Genomic DNA, 26258 nt, shown 5'->3' with positions numbered 1-26258 from the left:
TTGCTCTGTGACCTCATGTGAGCCCCTTCTCTTGCGAGGCCTCTTGGCATAAGATGAGGGGGTAGATCCGGATTAACTCAAAACTCTTTGGTGTCTAAATCTGACAAAAAGCAAACTGGTAGGAAGGTCTTTTGATGGCCTTATATGGAGTTCTATTGTACTTCTTTTTAACCAAACTCATGTTTCTGGATATACAGGTTCGGCCACCTGGTGTGTAATTCCCTCTTTCTTTTCATGGATAGCTTATCGTATTTTGCTATAAATTCTTTCTTATATATGACGTGCTTCTCACCTCTAAGGAAATTGGTTTAGAGTCTGTGCTTCGTTCACATGGAAGGCAAAGAAAAACTCATTTTAGCCTCCTTTCTGTGCAACATTAAGAAGCTAAGCCACTTAGAGTTGATCTGAGCTGTTGTGCAGCAGAAATCAACATTGTAAAGCAATTATCCTCCAATTTAAAAAAGAAAAATAAAAGAGAGAAGCTAAGCCACAACCACTTTTGAATATTACAGCTCCCCTCATCTAAAAAGAGAGTTTCTTCTGCATCTATGGCTAATGCTAATTAATGGTTCATCACAAGCCCCTGAGAAGGGAATGGCTACCCACTCCAGTATTTGTGCCAGGAAAAATTAAGGGGCAGGGGAGCTTGGTGGGGTGCAGGCCATGAGGTCGCAAGGGGTCAAACACGACAAAGTGACTAACGCTTTCACGACCAACTTACACTATATGAATACTTTGCCCCCAAATAAAGTTTTATCCATTTTTAGGAATGAATAAAGGAAGCCAAACTTCAGGGAAGATACATTCTTGAAATCTGACAGTTTCCAGATAATGTCAGAATATGATTGCAAGAAAAATAATATGAAATGTACATTAACATAAATCTATAACTGCTCAACTTGATGAAAAATATCACCATAAAACTCTGCCATGGCTGAACCACCCAATATGTTTTTCTCTATGACATTTTGTGAGAATGAATAAATTATCTGAGAATGTGTTTGCATCAAACATACAGAATTTTGTAATAAACACATAAATCATTCAAGCATTTTCCAGAAAGTTGCCTGATCCAAAAAACGGGGATATTCATATTACTTTTCTCCCTTCCAGCTTCTTTCTCAGTACAGTCCCTTAGAGCTCTGGATAGTAATATAAAACCATCAATTATGGAAGTGTAGGAAGAGAAGACACAGAGAAAATTACTCTCATTGCAGAAGTTCTCCATGCAACTTACAAGCTGAACTTCTGTGAACTTTGTTTTCACTGAGGTCCCCTCTGCAGTCTACACTGGGGTCTACTTTTAAAAGGGGCTTCCCAGGTGGTGCTAGTGGTAAAGAGCCCACCTGCTAATGCAGGAGAAGTAAGAGGCATGGATTATTCGATCCCCGGGTTGGGAAGATCCCCTGGAGGAGGGCATGGCAACCCACTCCAGTCTTCTTGCCTGGAGAATCCCAAGGACAGAGGAGCCTGGTGGGCTACAGCCCATGGGGTCATAAAGAGTCGGATATGACTGAAGCGACTTAGCACGCATGCACTCGTTTTACAAAAGCAGCCATATTTTTCAGCCGTGGTACCCGGATATCAGCCATCATCCTCTATAAAACTGGCCGGACTAACTTAACTCTGAAAGATGTGGTCTTCTTGTACTCCTTGAGGGATTGCATTACTGTTTTCTTACTTGGGGCAATTGATTCACATGAAAAAGCAGGCTCTCCCTTTTTGAATAGACTACCAGGAAGATCGAGGCAAACTAGTAGTTTAAATTTAATAGAATGCAATGACTTGTGTCTGAGAATCCCGAATTTCATCTTTACCTTTGTCTGTCTCCATATTTCCTACAATTTAAAACTTTTTCTGCTATAACATGCAAGTTTTTGTTAACTACTCCAACATTTGTGAGCTAAGGTGAAGTATAAATAAATAGATGAGTGAATAGTTGTGATTTGTGATTTATAATGAGAAATAAATATTTGATCTTCATCTCTGTGTCTGGCACAGAACTCCTAAATCTTTTAGCATTTCCTAAGTGATGAGAGCTATCTAGGTGTCTTTTGTAATGTTAAGGAGATGACTTTCAGATCCTACTTAAGGATGGGGGTTGGTTGCCAGTGGAGTTGACCATATGACTGGAGGGTTGAAATTTACAGTCTCCCAAATCTAAACCTACCCCCACTCCAGAAAGGAGGAGTGGCTTGAGATTGAGTTCAGTCGCCAACGGCCAATGATGTAATCAACTGTGCCTACATAAAGAAGCCTCCACAAACTCCCAAGAGTTTGGAGCTTCCAAGTTGGTGAAGACACAGAGATTCAAGAACCATGGAAGCTCCCTGCCTTTCCCCAATACCTCCCTTCTGTGCCTCTTCCATATGACTGTTCCTGGGTTATATCCTTTTATTGATACATTGGCAATTTAATAAGTAAAATGTTTCTCTGAGTTTTGTCAGCCACTCTAACAAATTAATTGAACCCAAGGAAGGGGTGGATGGAACCTTCAATCTATAGAAGCGCAGGTGACAATCTGGGTTCATGACAGCATCTGCAGTGGTGAGGTGCTGTCTGGTAGGACGGAACCCTTCACTTGTTCATCTGATGCTGTCTCTAGGTGGACAGTGTCAGAACTGGATTGAATTGTAGGACACCCAGCTGGTGTCCAGAGAATTGCTTGATGACGTGTGGGTAGGTGGGGGAAATGCCCCCTGTGCATGCTGGAATTGGTATTAGAACCATCTGGATTGTCACACAGACGTATTAACATATGTAGCTGCTGCTGCTGCTAAGTCGCTTCAGTCGTGTCCGACTCTGTGCGACGCTATAGACGGCAGCCCGCCAGGCTCCTCCGTCCCTGGGATTCTCCAGGCTAGAATACTGGAGTGGGTTGCCATTTCCTTCTCCATTGCATGCATGCGACCCTGTAGATGGCAGCCCATCAGGCTCCTCCGTAGAATGGTGGTCAAAGAAGATTCTGCTATCAAAGAAATGAAGCTTCATGTCTACAGTGAACTATTAAAAAAAGAGAAGAATTGTGAAACCCATTTCTTACCTTTCTCCCCAGGACTCATTTCTCCATAAATGGCTATGAAGGTTCTACTATGACTTAGGACCTCTGTATATAACAAATGATTATGGTCTGCCTTGGGGTCCCTCTGTGCTCTGAGCCCTTTCTCTGTCAAGAGGCAGGAAAAAACTTCTATATAATTCATGGGGTCTTCTAAGGGCTAACGATATTAATACATCAGTTACTGAAGGAAAGCTGTAAATCAAGTGCTGTGTACATCAAAGGCATTTCCATGTTCAAGGACTCAACAGCCACTGATAGGAAAGCTTCCCTATTTGGGATGGTTTAAAGGGGTCTAGAGGGCAGATAGACAGGGATCAGTCAGGTTATGGAAGACGGAGAGGAGAGATGGGTCAGGAAACAGCCCTTGTCCCCTGCGTCTGCTTATGCAATTCAACTGAAGAGTCATAAAATCCTGGTGACTTCACATTTCAAGAGGAGGAAAGTAAAGGCTCAGAAAGGTTAGGTGCCTCACTTAAGGTCACACAGCCAGGGAGTGGCAGAGCCCGGGTGTCAGCTACTCTCATTGCTCCTTCCACCTTGCTTCCCTTTGTGGGCATCTGCTCTTGGGCCTCCAGGTCCACTGTTCATCTGGTCCCCTCTGCTCCACCTTCTCTCGATCCTGGGGGACCAACCAGTACAGGCAACCTGGTCCTGTGGTTTCTGGTTGGGTGCAGCCATTGGGAAGTCCCAGCAGGAGACCAGAGGAAGTTTGGAGGGGGAGGTTGGGGCGTGCATTCCATTCATTCCCACCCTGGGAGGTCCACACGGGCTGCGAAAGGAAAGGAAAGTGAGGAAAGTGAAGATGCTCGTCGTGTCCGACTCTTTGCGGCCCCATGGACTGTAGCCTCCCAGGCTCCTCTGTCCATGGGATTTTCCAGGCAAGAGTACTGGGGTGGGTTGCCATTTCCTTCTCCAGGGGATCTGCCTGACCCGGGGATCAAACCTGGATCTCCCGGCGCTTTACCCTCTGAGCCATCAGAGAAGCTCACGTGAGCTGGTGACGTCCCTCAAAAACGGTCACTGCTCCTCTCAAGGTGATGAGCACCTTCTTGTTTGCTGTGACTGTCCCCTCATCTCTGGGTTGGGGAGTGGTGGTAATGCCACCGCTATTGGCCCTAGTGTCTGCATCATCCCACATTCTTCCCCAACACCTCACATACCTTAGTAAACAGTTCCTTAATAAATAAACCTCTTTAAATTATCCTAATTTGGATGTGCCATCTCTTCCCTCTTAGGACTCTAGCGATTACACTTTCCCATTAAAGAAAATCTGATGTTAGTAATGTGTTACGGAATACAGCATCGGACACATAAAATATGAATTTGATATGTTTCAGTTACTGGGAAATGTAAATCACGGGACTGTCATCTTTTCCAAGTGGACATTGTAAAAAGAAGAAGGGGACATTGGGGGAAGTGATGAGAGAAGCTATAATGTATAGGATTCAATTAAATTACTGTAGCTATCCTCCATTTGTGCTTCTAGCACTACTGAAATTGATTGTTTCCTTTCAGCTTCTTACCTGTATCTTCATCTCCAAATTGAGTTGCTTTGCCTAAAGCTTTAAAATCTGTTTTCATATTAATTAATCAATATTTTAAAATTAGATGTCTATCTTTCGATTTTACAAGGGTATGCTTAGAGAAATAACTTAGCTACGTATTTGAGGCAAGAAATATATGTGTCAAAGCAATTTCTTTCCAGTTTGTACAACGTGGAATATGACTTGTCACAGTCAACTTCCTCATTAATAAGGTAAGGTGATAAAAAGGCATAAGATGTGAGAGAGTCTTTCCAAAATTAGAAAACCTTATTAGGTGAAGGTTAATTTAATAGATAACCTTGTTGAGAAAAATCTAAAAATATACAGATACTTTTCAAACTTTGTGATTTGACTTTACCTTTAGCATGTTGGTTTCTGATATCCTTGGAAATGGGTTTTTCCACCTGTAGAAGACAATGCATTCCAATTATCTCTTAAATTGTGACTATTCCATTTCGTGACCTGCCACTCAGTATGGTTAGATCCCTAAGGTTGTGAGTCCAGGACTCATCATTCTTAGAGATCACCCTGTGTTTATGGCTGGCAACTATTCAATGTATGTAAATACCCCCAAGCCAGTGACAAGTGTAGTGGCCTTAGGTGGTAATTTGGCATAAGAAACATTTGGTTTGAGAATCAATCCTGCCTCTTATTGCAGTCAAACTTTGGAAAGGCATTTACCATATTGTGAACCTTGGATTCTTTTTCATCTCTTTTAATAGGGAAAACGCTATTCATGTCAATCCATGTCATTGAGTTATTGTGGAGGTCAATGTGCATGATCAAGTCCATGAAAGTGATTGAGCAGGCAGATCAAAGTGCAACCTGTGTAAATGCCCCTGTTGGGAAATCACCTTCATCATGTGCTGGCTATGAGAACGTGGCCAGTCATTTAACTTTCTAAACCTCAGTTTCCTCAGCTGTGAAATGGCGGTAACATAAGGACTGATACTTCACAAGGATGGCAGGACTGCATGAGATTGGCTGTGTGCCTAGAACAGGAAATAACACCAATCAAACTGAGGAATTGTTAGCTGTCATTGTTAATTGTATTAAAGGCATTGATAAGACTTTCCTGGTGGTCCAGTGGTCAAGACTTTGCCTTCCAATGCAGGGGGTGTGGGTTTGATCCTTGGTAGAGGAGGTCAGATCCCACATGCCTTATGGCCATAACACAGAAACAATATTGTAAAAAATTCAATAAAGACTTAAAAAAATGGTCCACATAATAAAAAGGAAAATCACCACTTAAAAAAGCTAAAGGCAGAATCGAACTATTAAGGGCTTGCTGTATAATCTTTAGATATGAGGGTGAAGGAGGTGATGTGTGTTAGTAGTTCAATCTTGTCTGATTCTTTGTGACCCCATGGACTGTAGCCTGCTAGGCTCCTCTGTCTGTGGGATTCTCCAGGCAAGAATACTTGAGTAGATTGCCATTCTCTTCTCTAGAGGATCTTCCAGAACCAGGGATTGAGCCCAGGTCTCCTGTACTGCAGGCACATTCTTTACCATTTGAGCTGCAGGGAAGTCCTGAAGAAGGTGATGGAGACACACTAATAATGCCCAGTGCCTTGGAAAGCCTTTAAGCCTAGGTCAGCATTGGGGTCTATGATGATGTTTAGTTTTATGTGTCAAACTGACAGGGTCACAGGGTATCCAGATACTTGGTGAAACCTTATTGCTGGGTGTGTCTGTGAAAGTGATTCTGGATGAGATTATAATTTGGATCAGCAGACTGAGTAAGGCAGAGTGCCTTCCACAAAGCCAGTGGGCATCTTTCAGTCCATGGAGGGCATGAATAAAATAAAAAGGGAGGGGAAAGGAGAATTTGCTCTCCCTGCCTGACTGTTGACCTGGGTCATTGCTCTTCTCCTGCCCTTGATGACTGAGATTTACATCGTTGGTCCTCTTGGTGCTCATGCCTTCGGACTTGAGCTGGGAGTTAGAGGCCATTGGCATTCCTGGTCTGCAGCTTTCAGACGGCAGATCGTGGAACTGAGCCTCCATAATCACTAATTTATTTATATGTATGTGTCTATATGCCTATATGTCTCGAGCTTTCTATCCTATCTATCCATCCATCTGTGTATCTATTTTATCTATCTAGTGGGGGCTTCCCAGGTGGCTCAGTGGTAAAGAACCCACCTGCAATGCAGGAGACACAGGAGATGGGGGGTCAGTCCCTGGGTCAGGAAGATACCCTGGGGAAGGGAATAAGAACCCATTCCAGTATTCTTGCCTGGGAAATCCCATGGACAGAGAATCCTTGTGGGCTATAGTCCAAAGAGTCACAAAGAGTCAGACATGATCGAATATACACGCATATGTCTATTAATATCTACCTATCTATCAATCATCTATCTACCTATTTCCTATGCTTCTAGAGAACCGTGACTAACATAGAGTCTCAGTAGTATACTTTTTGGTGCCAAGTTGAGGTGGTCAAGGTGAAGGGGAGGAAGGGCCACTGAAACCCTGGTACCTGTTAGGTCTTGATGTTCAAAGCCTACCTCTTTTCCTCTGTGGAACACTGGACCACGTAATTTTGCCTACACATGATGCAGCTCTTCTGCTGGTCCATGGAGTCAAGCATCAAGTATGGATCGGGCTTGTTACTGCTGTGGCTTCCTTCCTCACACCCTCAGCTTCCAGTTCCTCCAGGGAAACCCCATGGAAGCTGGTGTGCTGGAGGGTTTCTGTCAAGATCTTGTTGCATCCTCAGCTTTCAATCTTCTCTGTGCACCTGCCCAGGAGGAAGGGTCTCTCCCAATGTTCTTCCCACCCCCCATTGCTAGCCTGGAGCAGGGGAGAACCTCCATGGTCTCCATCTTGCTGGGCCACGTGTGATTAGGGTGTTAGGGATCAGGCTTCCTTAGTGACTGCTCTTCTCCGCTTTGCTGGCTAAATTCTACTTTTAAAAATTAATTAATTTTTAAATGAAGTATCAATCCTAAAGGATATCAACCCTGAATATTCATTGGAAGGACTGATGCTGAAGCTCCAATACTTTGGCCACCTGATGCGAAGAGCTGACTCACTGGAAAAGACCCTGATGTTGGGAAAGATTGAGGGCAGGAGGAGAAGGGGATGACAGAGAATTCTCATCTGAGGGTTGGATGGCATCATCAGTTCAATGGACATGAACTTGGGCAAACTCTGGGAGATGGTGAAGGACAGGGTAACCTGGCGTGCTGCAGTCCATGGAGTTACAAAGAGTTGGACACGAAGCGGCTTAACAACAACAGTAGGTAATTTACAATGTTGTGCTAATTTCTACTGTATGGCAAAGACTCAGTTATACACCTATGTGCATTTTGTTTTAATATTCTTTTCCATTATGGTTTATAACAGGAAAGAAAGTGAAGTTGCTCAGTCATGTCCGACTCTTTGCGACCCCATGGACTGTAGCCTACCAGGCTCCTCCATCCATGGGATTTTCCAGGTGAGAATACTAGAGTGGATTGCCATTTCCTTCTCCAGGGGATCTTCCTGACCCAGGGATAGAACCCAGGTTTCCCACATTGTAGGCAGATGCTTTACAATCTGAGCCACTAGGAAAGTCTTTATAATAGGATGTTGAGTATATTTCCCTGTACTGTACCTTAGGACCTTGTTGTTGATTCATTCTAAATGTAATAGCTTGCATCTACTAACCCCAAACTCCCAGTCCATCCCCCTCTCTCCCCCCACCCACTTTGGCAACCACAAGTCTGATCTATATGTCTGTGAGCCTATTTCTGTTTTGTAGATAGGTTCATTTGTGTCCTATTTTAGATTCCACATACAGGTGGTATCCTATGGTATTTTTCTTTCTCTTTCTGACTTACTTCACTTAGGATGATAATCCCTAGTTGTAGCTGGCCATATTCCATTTTGTGTCTTTGGACATTTGGATCCATTGGGCTCTTTTGCACAAGAGAGTTTTTTGGCTGCATCTTCTCCAGAGGGACCTATACTTTGATGGTATTAGCGTAGGATCCCAGGCCTAGAAGTATTTTATGCCCCTCCCTAGGGCTAGTCTCATTTTCTATCAAATACAGATTTTCTAATGTCTACTATATACCTGTAACAATGCTAGATTATGAGGGAACGAAGAATAAGAGGTTAAATGCAAAAGGTGGACTCATGGATGCAGTTCTGAGTTTACAGCATGTTATAACCCAGGTTTCATTGTAACAGACCTCGGCTCCATTGAGAGTTGGGGCCAGTCAATTTGCTGTGGGAGGCTGCCCTGTGCGTTTGCAGCCTACTTAGCGGCATCCCTGCCCTCTGCCCGCTAGATGTCAGTAGCGTTCCCCAAGTCTTAACAACCAAAAATGTCGCCGGTCATTGTGAATGTCCACTAGGGGGCAAAATGTCCCCAGACGAGAACCACTGATAATGCAAGGTATTATTGGTGAAGACTCCTTGGCATTGCTTCCCCCAGGAGGCTTCTGCATGGCCTCAGGTTGGTCTAAGTGATGGGGCTCCCTGCTTTTTGCATCTTGTGTCACCTCAGTCTTAACACCTTGTATTATTATTTCAAAACTGCCAATTTGGGCCACTGCCTCCTCCGTTAGCCTGGACACTGGCTCCTTTTATTTTTTTAATCCTCATTGTTGAGCATAGCACTTTGTACACAGCAAGTGCTCAATAAATGAAAAGACGGACAATGGTTTAGTGCTTTAAGATAGTTGTAACCAGTCTAAGGGGGCTTCCCAGATGGTGCTAGTGGCAAAGAACCCATGTGCTAATGCAGGAGACTTGATTATAGACTCGGCTCTGATCCCTGAGTCAGGAAGATCCCCTGGAGAAGGACATGGCAACCCACTCCAGTATTCTTGCCTGGAGAATTCCATGGACAGAGGAGCCTGGTGGGCTACAGTCCACAGGATCACAAAGAATCAGCCACAACTGAAGGGACATCGCATGCATGCATGCAATCAGTCTAAGGAATCAACATACAAGAACTGGTTCCTGTAAGGACTGTTGAAGATCCAGTTCACAGATAGTTAAATCACCACATCATGTGCAAAACTAATTGGAATTAACTCCTGAGAATGAAGTTATAATAAAAAAAAATCTGCTTACCATAAAAACTGGATAATTCAAACATTAGTTATAAAGGCAAAACTCCCTTTTTTATTTGAATTGAGGCCAAGTCCTTATTGAATTAATTTATGAGACAACTTCCCTCCTGGCCAAAATCGTGCTCATCTCCCACCTCCTTTTTCTCACAAGATTTCACTTGACTTAATATGTTGAGATTATCGTTCCACTTGTAAAGTGACCTAGCTAAAAGAAGAAATTTGTAACAAAAAACTACAAAGATAATATGAGAGGATATAAAGTAGTAAGAATGGAGACTTAATTTCCGGCATAGTCATTTATGAAAAATCAAATGAGAATTATCCTCTTTTAAGAAAGCATTGTTCTCATGAAAGTTTACTTCTATGCAAAGAGGAATTATCAGTGGTTTTTAGAGAAAGAAAAGCTTAACTTTTTAGGTCAGAATTCTCTACTTTTTATAACCAGACAAGAACTTGTGACTTTAGCCTCTGGCCCAGTGACTCTGAAATTCCTATTGTCCCCTCAATATGTTTCGTGCTTTAGAGATGAGGCTCTTCTCTGTCTAACAGCACACTGTTGGGGCTTGCTGCAGTTGTATATCTCGGAGATAACTGCAAGTATTCACATGTATGGATGTGAGAGTTGAGCTATAAAGAAAGGTGAGTACCGAAGAATTGATGCTTTAGAACTGTGGTGTTGGAGAAGACTCTTGAGAGTCTTTTGGACTGCAAGGAGATCCAACCAGTCCATCCTAAAGGAAATCAGATCTGAATATTCACTGGAAGGACTGATGTTGAAGCTGAAACTCCAATATTTTGGCCACCAGCTGACTCATTTGAAAAGACCCTGATGCTGGGAAAGATTGAAGGCGGGAGGAGCAGGGGATGACAGAGGATGAGATGGTTGGATGGCATCACAGACTCCATGGGCACATGTTTGAGTAAACTCTGGGAGTTGGTGATGGATAGGGAGGCCTGGCGTGCTACAGTCATGGGGTCGCAGAGTCGGACACGACTGAATGACTGAATATGACAGCTTTGAAGGACAGACTAGAGAAGGTTTCCATGTGAACAGAAATCAGACCGGGGCTTTTTGAATTATGGTTTTTTTTTCAGGATACGATATCACCAGCTCAATGGATGTGAGTTTGAGGAAGCTCCAGGAGGTGGTGAAGGACAGGGGAGCCTGGTGCGCTGCCGTCCGAGGGGTCACAGAGAGTCAGACACGCTGAGCAACTGAACAGCTACAACAGGATGTATGCCCCGTAGTGGAATTTCTGGGTCATACGGTAGTTCTAATTTTAGTTTTTCAAGGACAATCCCTACTGTTCTGCATAGTGGCTGTATCGATTTACATTCCCACCGACAGTGCAAGACGGTCCCGTTTGGTGCTCTGTGGTGACGTTCAGATTGGTGGGATTGGGGTGGGGAGGGGGCGGATATATATGTACCTAGAGCTGATTCACTTAGCTATATAGCAGAAACTAACAATGTTGTAAAACAACTATACCCAATTAAAAAAAAAAGAAATCAAACTGGGGAAAGAAGACCAGGTTTCTTTTCCTATTAATATTTCATTGTGGAAGTGATTTAGTTGCTAAGTTCTGTCTGACTCTTTGCGACCCCAGGGACTATAGCCTGCCAGGCTCTTCTGTTCATGGAACTTCCCAGGCAAGAATACTGGAGTGGGTTACCATTTCCTTCTCTGGGGATCTTCCCAACCCAGGGATCGAATCCAGGTCTCCTGCATTGCAGGTGGTTTCTTGTTACCAGCTGGGCCACCAGGGAAGCCTTCATATTTCAAGCTAGTCATATTTCCAATTTCAGTTCAAATAACAGTTTGTCCATTTCCATTCACATGCAGTATGCTGTGATCAGTTGTTTCAGTCGTATCCGACTCTTTGTGACCCCCTGGACTGTAGCCCACCAGGCTCCTGTGTCCATGGGATTCTCCAGGCAAGAATACTGGAGTGGGCTGCCATGCCCTCCTCCAGGGGATTTTCCTGACCCAGGGATCGAACCTGAGTCTCTTATGTCTCCTCACTGGTAGGCAGGTTCTTTACCACTAGCATCACCTGGAAGCTCTTCCATCCATGTGACCAGTGTCTGCCGAGAACCTTTTATATAAAGCCACTGTGCTAGATGCTGGGGCTAAAATAGTCCTTGTAGTCACGGAGGTGTCATCTGGTAACTGATTGCTCTGTGCCAGGCACTGTGCTCTCTATGTATTATCGTGAAAGCTATGAGATTTTATAGCTTAGACTGTAAAGGCTCAGGGAAGGTAAGTAACTGGCCCAAAGAAACAGAGCTCATAAAGTTGGAGCCATTAAAATGAGAATTATAACATTCATCTTGCAAGGTTATTTTAAGGATTAAATGTCATTCATTCTTTCATTCATTTATTCCCATCTTTCCTCAGAAAGGCCTTTCCTGATTGCCTTGCTTTCATTCTATTTTCAAAGCTCATCACTTGATACATCGTCTTTGTATCTATTATTCATCTATTTACATATCATAGGTCTCCACCCACTAGATATATGTTTCATGAGAGCAGGGCCTTGGTGGTTCACTGCTGCATACCAAAGTGGATAATTGTGTCTGGTCCATGGCAGGCACCCAACATGTGTTTCTTAAATGAAGTTGTTGAGTGAATGATTAAAATGTTTAGCTTAGTGTCTGTGTAAAGAGGAAGTGTTCAATATTTCATCCCTTATCTTGCGCTCCCAATCTCTACTGGTTGTGTTCTGCAGGAACAACTTGGTAAAAATTGTAGTTTCCTTTTCTTGTCAATATTTAAAAGAAACCCTCTAGTTAAGCGAGTAAACCATTTGCATAGATAATGCACAAGGATGAATGTGTTATAAATATTTAAGTGTGTTCGCAGTCACTAATAAATGTGAAACAAATTTTAAAGAACAGCAAAATCTCTTTCTCTTTTATAAAAATTATAATTAAAAAAATAATGCACAGTTTTGGAGAAAATCCTATGAGGTGGAAATTCTAATACCGGGCTTCTGGGAGGGTAAATTGAAATGATTTTTCAGGAAGTAATTTCACAATATGTACTGAAAGCCTTTAAAATGTTTTCACTCAACGGTTAAATAAAATAATTAAAAATCTTATATGAGCAGTGAAGGATCTGTAAAGATTATGCTTATTGATGCTTGTTTTATGACATGGGAGATAGTTTTATGATTGAAACAATGTGCTAAGGATGGAAAACCAGTATATACCATACAACAAAGACTTCCTTGCATGAAATACATTAGCACAGAAAACATTGACATGAAATTTACCCAAATATTATGACTGATAGCCTTGCAACCTCAGGGATGGTTAATTTGTATTTTGTTCAGTGTTATTAAAAATAAAATACTGTATATGTTTAGAGCACTTACATTTACAAGATATTTTCAACAGCTTTTTGAAGTAAGCATGGCAGAGATTGTTACTCCTGTTTGGCAAATGGGTTTACAAAGAGGTTCAGAGAGGTTGACCCACAGTCGTCCCTTCACATCTGCTGGGGATTACTTCCAGCACGTCCCTTGAATACCCAAATCTGTGGATGCTCAAGTCCTTCATATTAAATTGCAGAGTATTTGTAAATAACCTATGCATATCCTTCTGTATACAGTGAAACCCTCAACGGCATGGGTTTGAACTGTGTGGGTCTGCTCATACTCAGATTTTATCATCAAGTACGTACTAAGGTACTACAAAATCCTTGGTTGGTTGAATTATCTCTAGATTACTTGTAGTACCTAATACAATGTCAATGCTATGTAAATACTTGCTGGCATGTGGTAAATTCAAGTTATGCTTCTTGGAATTTAATGGAATATATATTTTTTTTAATCCTCGTTTGAAGCTACAGATGGGAAACTGACAGATATGGAGGGCTGACTGTACTTATTACCACACCATTAGCAGTTGGAATCATTGGGCCTAAATCTGGACAAAATGATATGTTATTATCAAAGAGGTTTGAGTTTAAATTCTGCTCCCAGAGAACAGGCTGAGTGTTAAGTGAGATGCAGGTGAAAGTCCTTAGCCTGATGCCTGGCTCACAGAAAATCTTTCACAAATGTTAGTTCTCTTCCCTTCTATGTACCTATTCTAAGGACCATGATCCCTCCAGCTGAATCACCCTCCACCTCACTGAGCTTGACCTGCTCATCACCAAGGCATTCCAACAAGATGCCTTGGAAATGAGAGTCGGTAAAGTTCTTGGTTGCTAGACAGTGGCCTCCATGTGTTTGGTTCATGCAGTCAAGCTTTTACTTACTTCTTCCAGCTTCATCCAGGTTTGTCTGTCTGTGGGGAGAGAGGTCTTGGAATCTAAGGACAGGGGTGTGTCCATCATACCCTTGAAATAGCGTGTATCTGTGAAAAAAGAAAAATTATTTAAAGTCATACTTTACATGACTCTGCACACGGTAATGGACAAAATATTTGCACATCTACAAACTTACTGAATCATCATAATATAGGCTGCTGCTGCTGCTAAGTCACTTCAGTCGTGTCCGACTCTGTGTTACCCCATAGACGGCAGCCCACCAGGCTCACGTCCCCGGGTTTCTCCAGGCAAGAATACTGGAGTCGGTTGCCATTTCCTTCTCCAGTGCATAAAAGTGAGAAGTGAAAGTGAAGTCGCTCAGTCGTGTCCGACTCTTCGTGACCCCATGGACTGTAGCCTACCAGGCTCCTCCATCCGTGGGATTTCCCAGGCAAGAGTACTGGAGTGGGTTGCCATTGCCTTCTCCACATAATATGGGCATGAGCATGTAATTCTACTTCCATTTACCAGACGAAGAGATTGAATCTCAAAGAGGAGAAATCACTTCTCTTGGTCCATATACATAAATGCCAAAGTCTGGACCTGAACCTTCTTCATTCTCTTATCCACCTGGGAAATTCTACTCATCCTTCAAGGCTTGGAGTGTGTCATATCCTTCAAAAATCTTCCTAGACCCCACCCACCTGCACACCACCCTGGATCTCTTTTCTATGTTATACACTTGTGTGTGCTTAGTCACTCAGTCATGTCTGATTCTTTGTGACCCCATGAATTGTAGCCCACCAGGCTCCTCTATCCATTGGGGTTCTTCAGGCAAGAATAGTGAAGTGGCTTGCTATGCCCTCCTCCAGGGGATCTTCCCAATCCAGGGATCGAATCCAGGTTGCTCACATTGCAGGCAGATTCTTTACCATCTGAGCTACCAGGGAAGCCCATGAATACTGGATTGAGTAGCCTATCCCTTCGCCGGGGGATTTTCCTGACCCGGGAATAGTACCGGGGTCTCCTGCGTTGCCGGTGGATTCTTTACCAGCTGAGCTACCAGGGAAGCCCACATTACATACTTAACATACATATTTTATACTTAACATATACTTCACTATATTCTTGTGCTTCCCTGGTGGATTGGTGGTAAAGAATCCGCCTGCCAATGCAGGAGACATGGGTTAGGTCCCTGGTCCAGGAAGATCCCCTGGAGAAGGCACTGGCACCCCACTCCAGTCCTCTTACCTGGAAAATCCCATGGACGGAGGAGCCTGGTAGGCTGCAGTCCATGGGGTCGCTAAGAGTCGGACACGACTGAGCAACTTCACTTTCACTTTTCACTGTCATGCACTGGAGAAGGAAATGGCAGTCCACTCCAGTGTTCTTGCCTGGAGAATCCCAGGGACGTGAGCCTGGTGGGCTGCCGTCTTTGGGGTCGCACAGAGTCGGACACGATTGAAGCGACTTAGCGGCAGCAGCAGCGTACATTATATACCAAACTTATTCTATAATATTTATCTTTATATCTCTTGATCAATCCTAAAATGATAACTGGCATATAATAGATATTAATTAATGCATATTGAGTGAATGAACAAAGGAATATCATTATTATTTACAAGGTAATTGTCCGCAAAGGGACTTCTGTAGATTCATTTCAGTAGGTCAGGCTCTCAAATCGCAAATGCGTCCTCTTTTCTGTCACGACGCTTTGCTTTATTTAAGGCTCAGAGACCTTGTTGAAGCTGTGTAAGTTGCCCCAGTTACAAAGAAGAAAAGATGGTGTATAATAAGATTTTCTTTCTCTTAAAAGCCTGGTTTTGCTGCCACGCTCTTGTGCTACTTATATGCTGGCTATGAGCAAGACAAATCAGCCATATTAAAAGTCTTCCCTTTTTGTTCTGCTCTCTTCTCTGCAATTCTGTCTTAACAGGGATGCTGCCCACATCTCTGCTTGTCCATCTACCATGTTCATCAGTTGTTTCTCAGACTCAAGTTGCCATCATGGGGATTCTCTAGGCAAGAATAGTGGAGTGGGTTGCCACGCCCTCCTCCAGGGGACCTTCCCAACCCAGGGATCGAACCCAGGTCTCCCACATTGCAGGTGGATTCCTTATCATCTGAGCCACCAGGGAAACCATCATGATAATAATAAATAGTCATAGAGCTCTGACTCTGCACCAAGTCCTCCTCTGAGAACGCAACATGCATCATCCGTGTAACCACCTGGGTTGTGTGGGGTAAGCTTTATCTTCAGGTATCTTGAACCCTATCTTCAAATATAGGAAATGGTTTTCAGGTGCTCGCTCCAGGTCACACAGCTAATAAGCTGTGGAGGCAGGATTTTAACCTTGAGTTGCTAATTCAGGACCTGCATCATTAGTCACTCTACAATATATTGCAGCATGGGCATGTGATTTTCGGATTTCAGGCCCTAAACATTACCTGCATATTCAGATTCCTTAATAGGCCTGGCTGGCAAGATTTTCACTGATTGCCGGTCTTCTGCCATGCGAAGCTCAGGGTCTTCATAGTCATCATTGGTGTGGCCTTTTGCTGCATCCAGGACTGCTATGGAATTCCTTTCCTAAGGAGGGGACATTTCAGTAAGTCAAGGGAAGGTACAACAGTGACAAAGATTAGAGGCTACAGTGCTGGCCAGGGGAGTAGTAGAGATTCCCCTAGCTGCGAGTTAAAAATTTAAGAGTATGGAGTCTAGGGGAGTTATCCTCTCACAGTGGCAGAATTGTAACGATGTCCTTAGAAAGCATCATGGTGGTGTGAGACACTCCCTTTGTCTCTCCCCTTCGATCTACAACAATTACGACATCCGTAACTCAACAAAGAATTGATGCTTTTAAACTGTGATGTTGGAGAAGACCCTTGAGAGTTCCTCGGACTGCAAGGAGATCAAACCAGTCAATCCTAAAGGAAATCAATCCTGAATATTCATTGAAGGACTGATGTTGAAGTCAAAACTCCAACACTTTGGCCACATGATGCTAAGAACTGACACCTTCAAGACCCTGATGCTGGGAAAGAATGAAGGCAGGAGAAGGGGACAACAGAGGATGAGATGGTTGGATGGCATCACTGACTCTATGGACATGAGTTTGAGCAAGCTCCGGGAGTTGGTGATGAACACGGAAGCCTGGCGTGCTGCAGTCCATGGGGTCGCAAAGCATTGGACATGACTGAGCGACTGAACTGAACTGAACTCAACGAAGGTTCCTCTGCCCAGGACACTGGGACTCCAGAGAGACCCACATGCTTGTTCATCTGAAGAAGGCTAGATTGTAGTATATAGAGTGGGTAGAACCAGGGGAAGAGTAGAAGCAGTGCCTGTAATCCTGAACCCTGGAAAACCTGGTGGCGCCCGCAGAGATGGTGCACAGGACTCTAGGTCGTGGCCACAGGGGGCTGGGCAGCAACCTCCAGGTGCGCCTGTGACTCTGTCTCCTCTTGTCCATGGCAGTATTACCTGGCTCCCCATCCCTTGCTATGGTAGCAGTTCCAATGTGCCAAGCAGCACTGGACATGAAGATGTCAACGGCAGTAGTGACACTGGCATCGGAAAGGCACCCCCAGTGACCCCCGAGGCATACGCAGAAATGACAAGGGCACCAGTGACCACCCTGGTAGAAGCAGTGGAGGGTGGAAAGTGCCAATTCTCAAACAGAGCGGAGGTAAGGAAAAAACAAAACCTTCTGCTTTAGCGGCATGTACTGAAAATCAGAAGAAAGGCCTCTAATGACCAGTGTGTGGATCTGTTAGAGTTGAAATAAACAAAACTTTACATAAACAAGAGGGGTGTTTACTACTGCAGATGCTCTGGTAGAGGAACAATTCATCAAGCACCATGAAAAACCATGGTAACAGTCTCACATCACGAACATGACAATTATCCAGAAACCAAACTTGAAGTCACAGCAGACTATGATCTAACTGATGGAGAATTCAAAACAGCTGTCATGAAGAAACTCAGTTTTACAAGAAAACTCAGAAAGTAATTCAGTGAGCTCAGGAGTAAAATCAGTGAGCAGAAGCAATACTTAGCAAAGAGACTAAAACTCTAAAAAAGAACCAAACAGAAATTCTGGAGCTTGAGAACTCAATAAATGAGATGAAGAATGCATTAGAAAGCATTGGAAACAGAGTAGACCATATGGAAGACAGAATCAGTCAGCTCAAAGAAAGAAATCTAAAAATGATTCTCAGGTAGAAGAGGAGAAGGAACTAAGATTTTAAAGCAATGAAAAAAATTCTATAAGAACTGTCTGATTTCATTAGAAAGAAGCAATATGAGAATAGTGGATATGCCAGAAGGGGAAGAGAGGGAGAAGGGAGCATTTATTTAAAAACATAATAGCTGAGGACTTGCCAAACCTGAGGAAGGAACTGGATATACAAGTTCATGAAACTCATAAAGTGCTTATTTATCATATTGCAAAAAGATCTTCTGCAAGATGCATTATATCAAAATTATCAAAGGTCAATGATAAAGATTTTAAAAGCAGTCAGGGAAAAAAGATAGTCACCTACAAAGGTACTCCCATTAGGCTACCAGCAGATACCTAAGCAGAACCTCTCCAGGCCAGGGGAGAGAGGAATGATATATTCAGAATTTGTTGTTTAATCACTAAGTCATGTCTGACTCTTTGAGACCCCATGGACTGTAGCCCACCAGGCTCCTCTGCCCATGGAATTCTCCAGGCAAGAACACTGGAGTGGGTGGGTAGCCATTCCCTTTTGCAGGGGGATGTTCCCAACCCAGGGATCAAATCCACATCTCCTGCATTTCAGGGGATTCTTCATCACTGAGCTACCAGGGAACAGTCAAAAACACTGAAAGATAAAAGATGTCAGTCAAGAATACTCTACCCAGTCAAGTTACCTTTCAGATATAAAGGAGAAATAAAGGCTCTCCTAGACAAACAGACCTGAGGGAGTTCATCACCACTAGAGCAGCCTTAAAAGAAATGTTGAAAAGAGCTCTTCTGCCTGAAATAAAACTGGTAAAAGTACACCATACTTTGAGTAAGGTGATAAGCTAGACTACCAGAAGTGTCTTAATGAGACAATGATAGTAAAATTTTGAGCAAAGTGCCTGATGGCCAGCACTCAATGAATACTAGCTGTAAATATTATTATGACTGCTGCTGTGATAGCAGCTACTATTAAAGTCTGAGACAAAGGAAGCCTGCCAATCATGCTTTGTTCACCTCCCTTTGAAGCCTCTCTAACACTTAAGAAGTCTATATGTCCTAGGTGCTTTCTGTACTTCATTTCATTGTATAAGCAGAAAAATCTATGAGGTGATTTTACTATAGTCTAGGAACCTGGAATTAGATAGGCTTAAATTTAAATTCTAAGTCTGCATTATTCTCATTCTTTAATACATATATTCTCTCTATGTATGTATATTCTCTAATATATATAGCTCTCATTATTATATATAATATATACTGTGTTATATATTAATAATTTAATATATAATATGTATTATTATCATTATATATTAATAATATATTAATACTATATTCTATATATATTAGATAATGATAATAATATAGAATATGTATATATATATATGTGTATATATATATATATATATGTATACAGGGCTTACTAGTCCTAAGCCGCCAAGTATATGCCTTTTTCTATCATCACTCTATCAAAGCAGTTTGGTAAAAGTAAAGACTAGTTATATGATGAGTTTGGTTTTCAGGTAAGCAAAAGCACAGTGGGGACTCACCAGGCCCCTAATCTGGAGAACATTTTGGGCTTCATTTTGGCTCATGGCAACTCTGATCATTCAACTCAAAAGGGTGGAATGAAATTTAGTAAGTCTGTGTTCTCCACAACACAGCATAAACCTGTCTAGTGTCTGTCTACTGTTAATATCGGGGGTTCTTAGTAAAAGCTCAGTATATATAAGCCTTCTACTTTATAAAATATTTTGGGATTGATTGATTGTGTATGCATGTGTGCATGCATACGTGTGTGTGTGTGTTCTAGCGTGAGGACTCATAGCTTTAATTCTTAAAGAAATCTTTCAAAAAGTAAAGAACCAAAGATTTTACAGGGAAATTCTATCTCTTTATTCATATATCTATCATCTATCTATACATCCATCTCTCTCATTTCTATCTATTCCATTTATCATCTATAGATATGTTAAAGCTATTTAAATTATGTACACATGATTTTTAGCAATTAACTTATTTATAATATTAGGTAGCTGATGTCACATTATAAGTTTAAAATTTTCTTTTAGTCATTAAAATTCTTTGTAAATATTATTAATGGAAGATGGTTAAAACTCAACATTCAAAAAATGAAGATCATGGCATCCAGTCCCTTCACTTCATGGCAAGTGGATGGAAAAAAGTGGAAAGAGTGTCAGATTTCATATCGCTGGGCTCCAAAATCAATGTGAATGGTGACTTCAGCCAAGAAATGAAAAGACGCTTGCTCCTTGGAAGAAAAGCTATGATAAACCTAGACAGCATATTAAAAAGCAGAGACATCACTTTGCTGACAAAGGTGTGTATAGTCAAAGGTATGGTTTTTCCATTAGCATGTGTGGACTTGACAGATGGGCCATAAAGAAGACTGGGCACTGAAGAATTGATGCTTTCAAACTGTGGTGTTGGAGAAGACTCTTGAGAGTCCCCTGGACTGCAAGGAGATCCAACCAGTCCATCCTAAAGGAGATCAGTCCTGAATATTCACTGGAAGGACTGATGCTGAAGCTGAAGCTCTGATACTTTGGCCACCTGATGTGAAGATCCAACTCATTGGAAAAGACCCTGATGCTGAAAAAGATTGAAGGCAGGAGAAGGGGACAACAGAGGACAAGATAGCTGCGTGGCATCAGCGACTCAGTGGACATGAGTCTGAGCAAGCTCCAGGAGATGGTGAAGGACAGGGAAGCCTGGTGTGCTGCAGTCCATGGGGTCGCAAAGAGCTGGACACAGCTGAGCAACTGAACAGCAGAACAATATGAATATATCATAATATGTTCAATGATTTTTCTATTATTGAATATATAACATGATTCCAGTGTGTTGCCATTTAAAGTATATTATAAAGCATAAATGAGTATTTAATTATTAATCTAAATTTTAGGTTAATTCTTTAATGTGTCCCATAGGATTAGGGGATTGAAGAAAATGAATATTTTCATATTTGCTAATCTTATAAAATTGCTTTCCAAAGAATTTCTTGTTATTTAAAATTTCACCATGAGTGTTGGGAAGTGCTTTACTCACCGCACACTTGCCAGCACCATGTGTTGGTATTTTCGCTTTAATTAGTCTTCACAATGACCATTATGAGTTTATTTTTATCTCCATTTTATAGCTGAAGAATTGAAATTCTTTTTTGTCTTTTTCTGTATTAATGCCTCAATATATTCATTTATTTATCCAGCTTTACCAAGAAATAACTGACATACATCACTTTATGTTTCAGGCATACAGCACAATGATTTGATTTACATGTATTGTAGGAATACTGTGTTCTACCCAAGACTTGAAATGCACTTTTCTCTGCCAGGAAATCATGCCACTTGGAAAAGTTTAATTTTTTACAATTCACCAAGTACTTAGGAAAAAACCACTTACTTTGTAAATATCAAAGACTGACAAAATAGGTAAAGAAAGCAGCTGACTTACACCATCAAGAAGAGGCTCATTAATAGTCTGGTACTGTCCTGCCAACAAAAACAGCAAAATGTTATTGCAAAACATTGGAAAGACTGGGCCCTTGTTTTTCTCCAGAAATCTTGTGCTCATTTCAGTTAATTGTTCTTGACTGTAATTGCTCAAAATGAAGTGCACATTTTCATGCTTCTCGCTCTATCAGCTGCTCTTGCCTAACAGGGGCAATTGGAAAAGCAGGAAAGAAAATCAAATCCCAGCTCAGAAGCCTGGTTCTTTCTACAGCAGGTCAACTTTCCCACTGAAAGAGACGCCAAGTTAGAAGGAACCCCGACCCACAATTAGTTGCACCCTAGTGGTGACTCAGCAGCATCTCAGCCAAGGACCTGGGGTGCTGTCCCCCCTCCTCTGACATACATACTGCATTTGCTGTAATCTATCCACACATTGTTATCTATCCATACATTGTTTTCCTGAACAGACTACATGGTTTGAGCTTCAGTTCAGTTCAGTCGCTCAGTCGTGTCCAACTCTTAGTGACCCCATGGACTGTAGCGCCCCAGGCCTCCCTGTCCATCACCAACTCCCAGAGTTTACCCAAACTCATGTCCATAGAGTCGGTGATGCCATCCAACCCTCTCACCCTCTGTCATCCCCTTCTAGTTTGAGTTTAGGGATGGTATCTACTTATTTGTCTCTCCCTGGCTTCAGGTGCAGGATCCAATATGGACCACATGAGTTCTTGATAGGCATTTGTTGAATAAATGTTGCTCCGTGGGGGTGCTTCAATACTCAACTGCTTCTTTCGAACTTGATCGATGAAAGATTGCCCGAAGGTTATCTAGTGCAGTCAGAGTAAATGTTTCACATTTTACCCTCAGATTATGCAAAACCACCGAAGAATTGCTCACATGGCCGACAGGTGTTTTTGCTTCTTCATAGACTTAATTTTCCTAAATTGCAGTGTAGGTTCATGCTGCTAGTCTGAATTTAGGAACACTGTAGGCAGAAAATGTTCTTATCACGTTCTCTTTGTTAGCACATATGTGAGAAGCTTCTAGCAGGTCTCAGGACTGGAAGCTGCATACAGCTTAGCTTTTCGTTTGCTTTGAGTGAAGGAAAAGAATCAGTCCTAGAAAAGAGCGTATTTCCCTTCCTTCTTTGGCTGATGAGACTCTCAGGGCAAAGTTCTGACCTGTGTGCAAATAGTGTAGAGGACTGTGGCATGACATGTCCTGCTACCTTTTGGTCTGGTTTCATCCTGTTCTTTAACTTTTGTCCACTCACCCCAAATTCTCTTCCCGAGTGTGTGTACTAACTTGTTTCAGTCATGTGTGACTGTTTGCGAAGCTATGGACTCTAGCCCGCCAGGCTCCTCCGTCCAAGGGATTCTCCCGGTGAGAATACTGGAGTGGGTTGCCATGCCCTCCTCCAGGGGATCTTCCTGACCCAGAGATGGATCTGGCGGCCCTTCCAGTTCCTGCATTGGGAGGCAGGTTCTTTACCACTAGGGCCACCTGCCAAGCCCTCTCTTCCCATACCGAAACACAAAATTAATAGTTGTGAACTTGTGTCAGCATGCCCAAGTCTATTGTAAGGTATAAGGTGTAAATTCATGAAACTTTGGCTCAGTGGAAACGCAGTTCTCTGGAATTTGCCTAGGACTCAAGTATGGGGCAAGTGTCACGTGGCCAAATCTAATCTCCCTGAGACAGTTAGCCGGGAGGTGTGGGATCCTGTCTGTACTGTCCACCGTCCATCCTGGTGGTAGGACCAGCAGTGACCGTCCCCCTGGGGCACTAATACCATCTTCCTGTCCCAGTACAGCTACACCCACTACTGAGATCCCTGGCAGAGGAACCCACAGGTTTTTCAGCCCTTTAGCAATTTGTTCTCTCTCATGAGGAGAGGGAAATGGCAACCCACTCCAGGATTCTTGGCTGGAGAATCCCATGGACAGGGGAACCTGGCAGGCTACAGTCCGTGGGGTCGCAAGAGTCAGACACAACTTAGCGACTAAACTGCTACTACTAAAATTCGCACTGGAGAAGGAAATGGTGACCCACTCCAGTATTCTTGCCTGGAGAATTCCGTGGACAGAGGGGCCTGGCGGGCTGCAGTCCGTGGGGTCACAGAGAGTCAGGCATGACTGAGTGACTAACACGCACACACATATACACTCTCTCTCGTGAATTAAGTGAATAAAGTCACCTGTTACACCAGCCGGTCTGGCAAGAGCAAATGAGCACAGAATTATTGGGGAATTTCTCTGGTCTTCGTGATCCAGCTCAGCAGCACCACTAAATTCAGGTTCAATATCATTTCATTTTAGGAGACTGGCCTCCTTGAGCATAGCCATTGAACCCACGTCTTCATGGAGAGCTGAGGCGTCTGTTCTTTCAGCAGCATGGCAGTCTGAGCCCCTCTTGGGTTCCCCACGTACTGCACATGCCCCTTCGGAGTCTTCGCTTCTGTTGATTCCGCCTGGACTCCCTGCCTCCTCTGTTTTGTTTTCCAAAATGCTCAGTGTCCTTTGAGATTCTCCTGGGGGCTTCCCTTTCTGACCACTCCGGGTTACTTTCATCTCGCTAAATCGTTGGAGCTGTTGTTTTCTGTCTCACTCACCGCGACACTTAAACAGAAAGAGGCAGCATCTGATTGCTTCTTTGTTGTACACACACGCCGTCCTCCTGTAAGGAAGGGAGCGGATTGTCTTTTATCTCTGTGACCCTCAGTACTTCTCTGTGTTATGAGCAATGCAGAGTTTTGGAAATATAATTTTAAAAACACAGTTTTGAATCTGTAAATCAGCTCCTGTCACTCATGGCCCACGAAACAAGAGTCCAGACTTCCTGCCGTGACTCCTGGAGGCCAGCACAGCCCAGCTTCTGCCCTGTTTCTGGTCTCCTCTTTTTCCAGTTTCTTCTTCCTCTGGACTCCAGGAACATCAGCCTCTTTTCAAGTCCACGCTGTATGCTAAGTTCCTCTGCCTCTGAGACATTGCATGCACTGTCTGCCAGCCCAGAATGTTCTCTTCTCAGCTCTGCCCAAGCCTGGATCCGTCTCACCCATCACTGTTGCTGTGTAGTTACTGTTTAATTGTGCCCAAGTCTTTGCGACCCCATGGACTGCAGCACACCAGGCTTCCTCATCATTCACCATCTCCTGGAGTTTGCTCAAATTCATGTCCGTTGAGTCAGTGATGCTATCTAATCATCTCATCCTCTTTCACCCACTTCTCCTGCCCTCAATCTTTCCCAGCATCAGGGTCTTTTCCGATGAGTCAGCTCTTCGCACTAGGTGGCCAAAGTATTGGAGCTTCAACTTCAGCATCAGTCCTTCCAGTGAATATTCAAGGTTGATTTCCTTTAGGATTGATGAGCTTGATCTCCTTGCAGTCCGAGGGACACTCAAGAGTCTTCTCCAACACCACAGTTCAAAAGCATCATCCATCATACTATATCTTAAATGTCATCTGCCCTGGGGGACCATCCCTGACTATCAACATCAGGTAAAAATTAGGAGCACCCTCCAGCCGAGGGCCTCACTACCTCAGCTTCCGGCCCGGTGGTGAGAAAGCTGTGTGCCCCTCAAACCCCGTTTGCTCGGGCACGCAGTTCCTGGCGTCCCTTCCACTGGGCGACCTTGGCCTGGTGCTATGGCCACTGGGCCACGGCGGGGGTGATGGATTCCACTCCAGGCCATCCCGCTTGACCTTCCGTCTCTCACTCTTGCCCCAGTGGCTGGTCAGAGACAGAGGACCCCAGGGCCCTCGGGATAATGGAAGCCACTGGGAAAAAGCAGAGTGAATCCTGAATGAGTGTTTGGAAAAAGTATGAGTGTTAGTTACTCAGTCATGGAGTGTTAGTTACTCAGTCATGTCTGACAAGAGTGACCCCATGAACTGTAGCCTACCAGGCTCCCCCATCCATGGGATTCTCTAGGCAAGAATACTGGAGTGGGTTGCCATTTCCTTCTCCAGAAGATCTTCCCGACCCAGGATTGAACCCGGGTCTCCCACATTGCAGGCAGATGCTTTACTGTCTGAGCCACCGGGGAAGCAGAAATACTAAGCTCTGTGGTTTATGCGTTATCGATGTTAGTCCTCCCTGATTAATATACCCTGCTCAGCTTCTCCATGGCATGTAGGAACAAAGGTAGCCGACAAATATATTCCACAGTTACACACGGTGCTTGCCTCCCCTAGGCAGTGGCGAGACCCCAGGCTCTGACTGCTCCTTCATTCTGTGTATGGTAAGTGACAATACATGAACAGTCGGCTGCGGAAACACCCTGGACATGGAACCAGTGATGGAACTTCAGATGCACTTGATCCTCTCCCTTGCTGAGCAAACTTGACTTTGGCACTCTTTCTTGTTGAACCCAGATCCTCACCTAGTGACTTCTCTCCAATTCTTCCAGGTCTTTTAGTCTTTCTGGGACTGACAGATAGGTTGGCTTCTCAGAGAGAGAGAGCTGTTCTCTAGAAAGATGAGGAAGCTGCTCAGCAGCTTTCCACGTCACCATCCTGGAAGAGTGATGGTGATGCTGTGTCGGTGGAGGGTCGCTCATCACCCACTGGCACCTCACGGCCACAGAAATCTGACCTGTGTGTGTTCCTCAAGGAGACTTTTTTTTTAAACAAAAGACAACATTTCC

The 26258-nt window shown here is 43.4% G+C and overlaps 1 protein-coding gene across 1 annotated transcript in view; it reads right to left on the bottom strand.

Moving 5' to 3' along the window:
* Positions 1-26258, bottom strand: part of CLNK (cytokine dependent hematopoietic cell linker) — a 112058-nt gene that overhangs the window by 63063 nt on the left and 22737 nt on the right. Inside the window, exons 4-7 of the mRNA XM_065914115.1 lie at positions 21615-21652; positions 16381-16522; positions 13939-14036; positions 4964-5009 (exon numbers count right to left, since the gene is read on the bottom strand). Of these exons, the coding sequence (XP_065770187.1) occupies positions 4964-5009; positions 13939-14036; positions 16381-16522; positions 21615-21652 (324 nt within the window). The remainder of the gene's footprint in view (positions 1-4963; positions 5010-13938; positions 14037-16380; positions 16523-21614; positions 21653-26258) is intronic.

Source organism: Muntiacus reevesi, chromosome 22 (genome assembly GCF_963930625.1).
Source record: "Muntiacus reevesi chromosome 22, mMunRee1.1, whole genome shotgun sequence".
In the NCBI taxonomy this organism is placed as follows: Eukaryota; Metazoa; Chordata; class Mammalia; order Artiodactyla; family Cervidae; genus Muntiacus; species Muntiacus reevesi.
The sequence above is the reverse complement of the archived record's forward strand: the minus strand, read 5'-3'. Positions and strand labels throughout refer to the sequence as shown.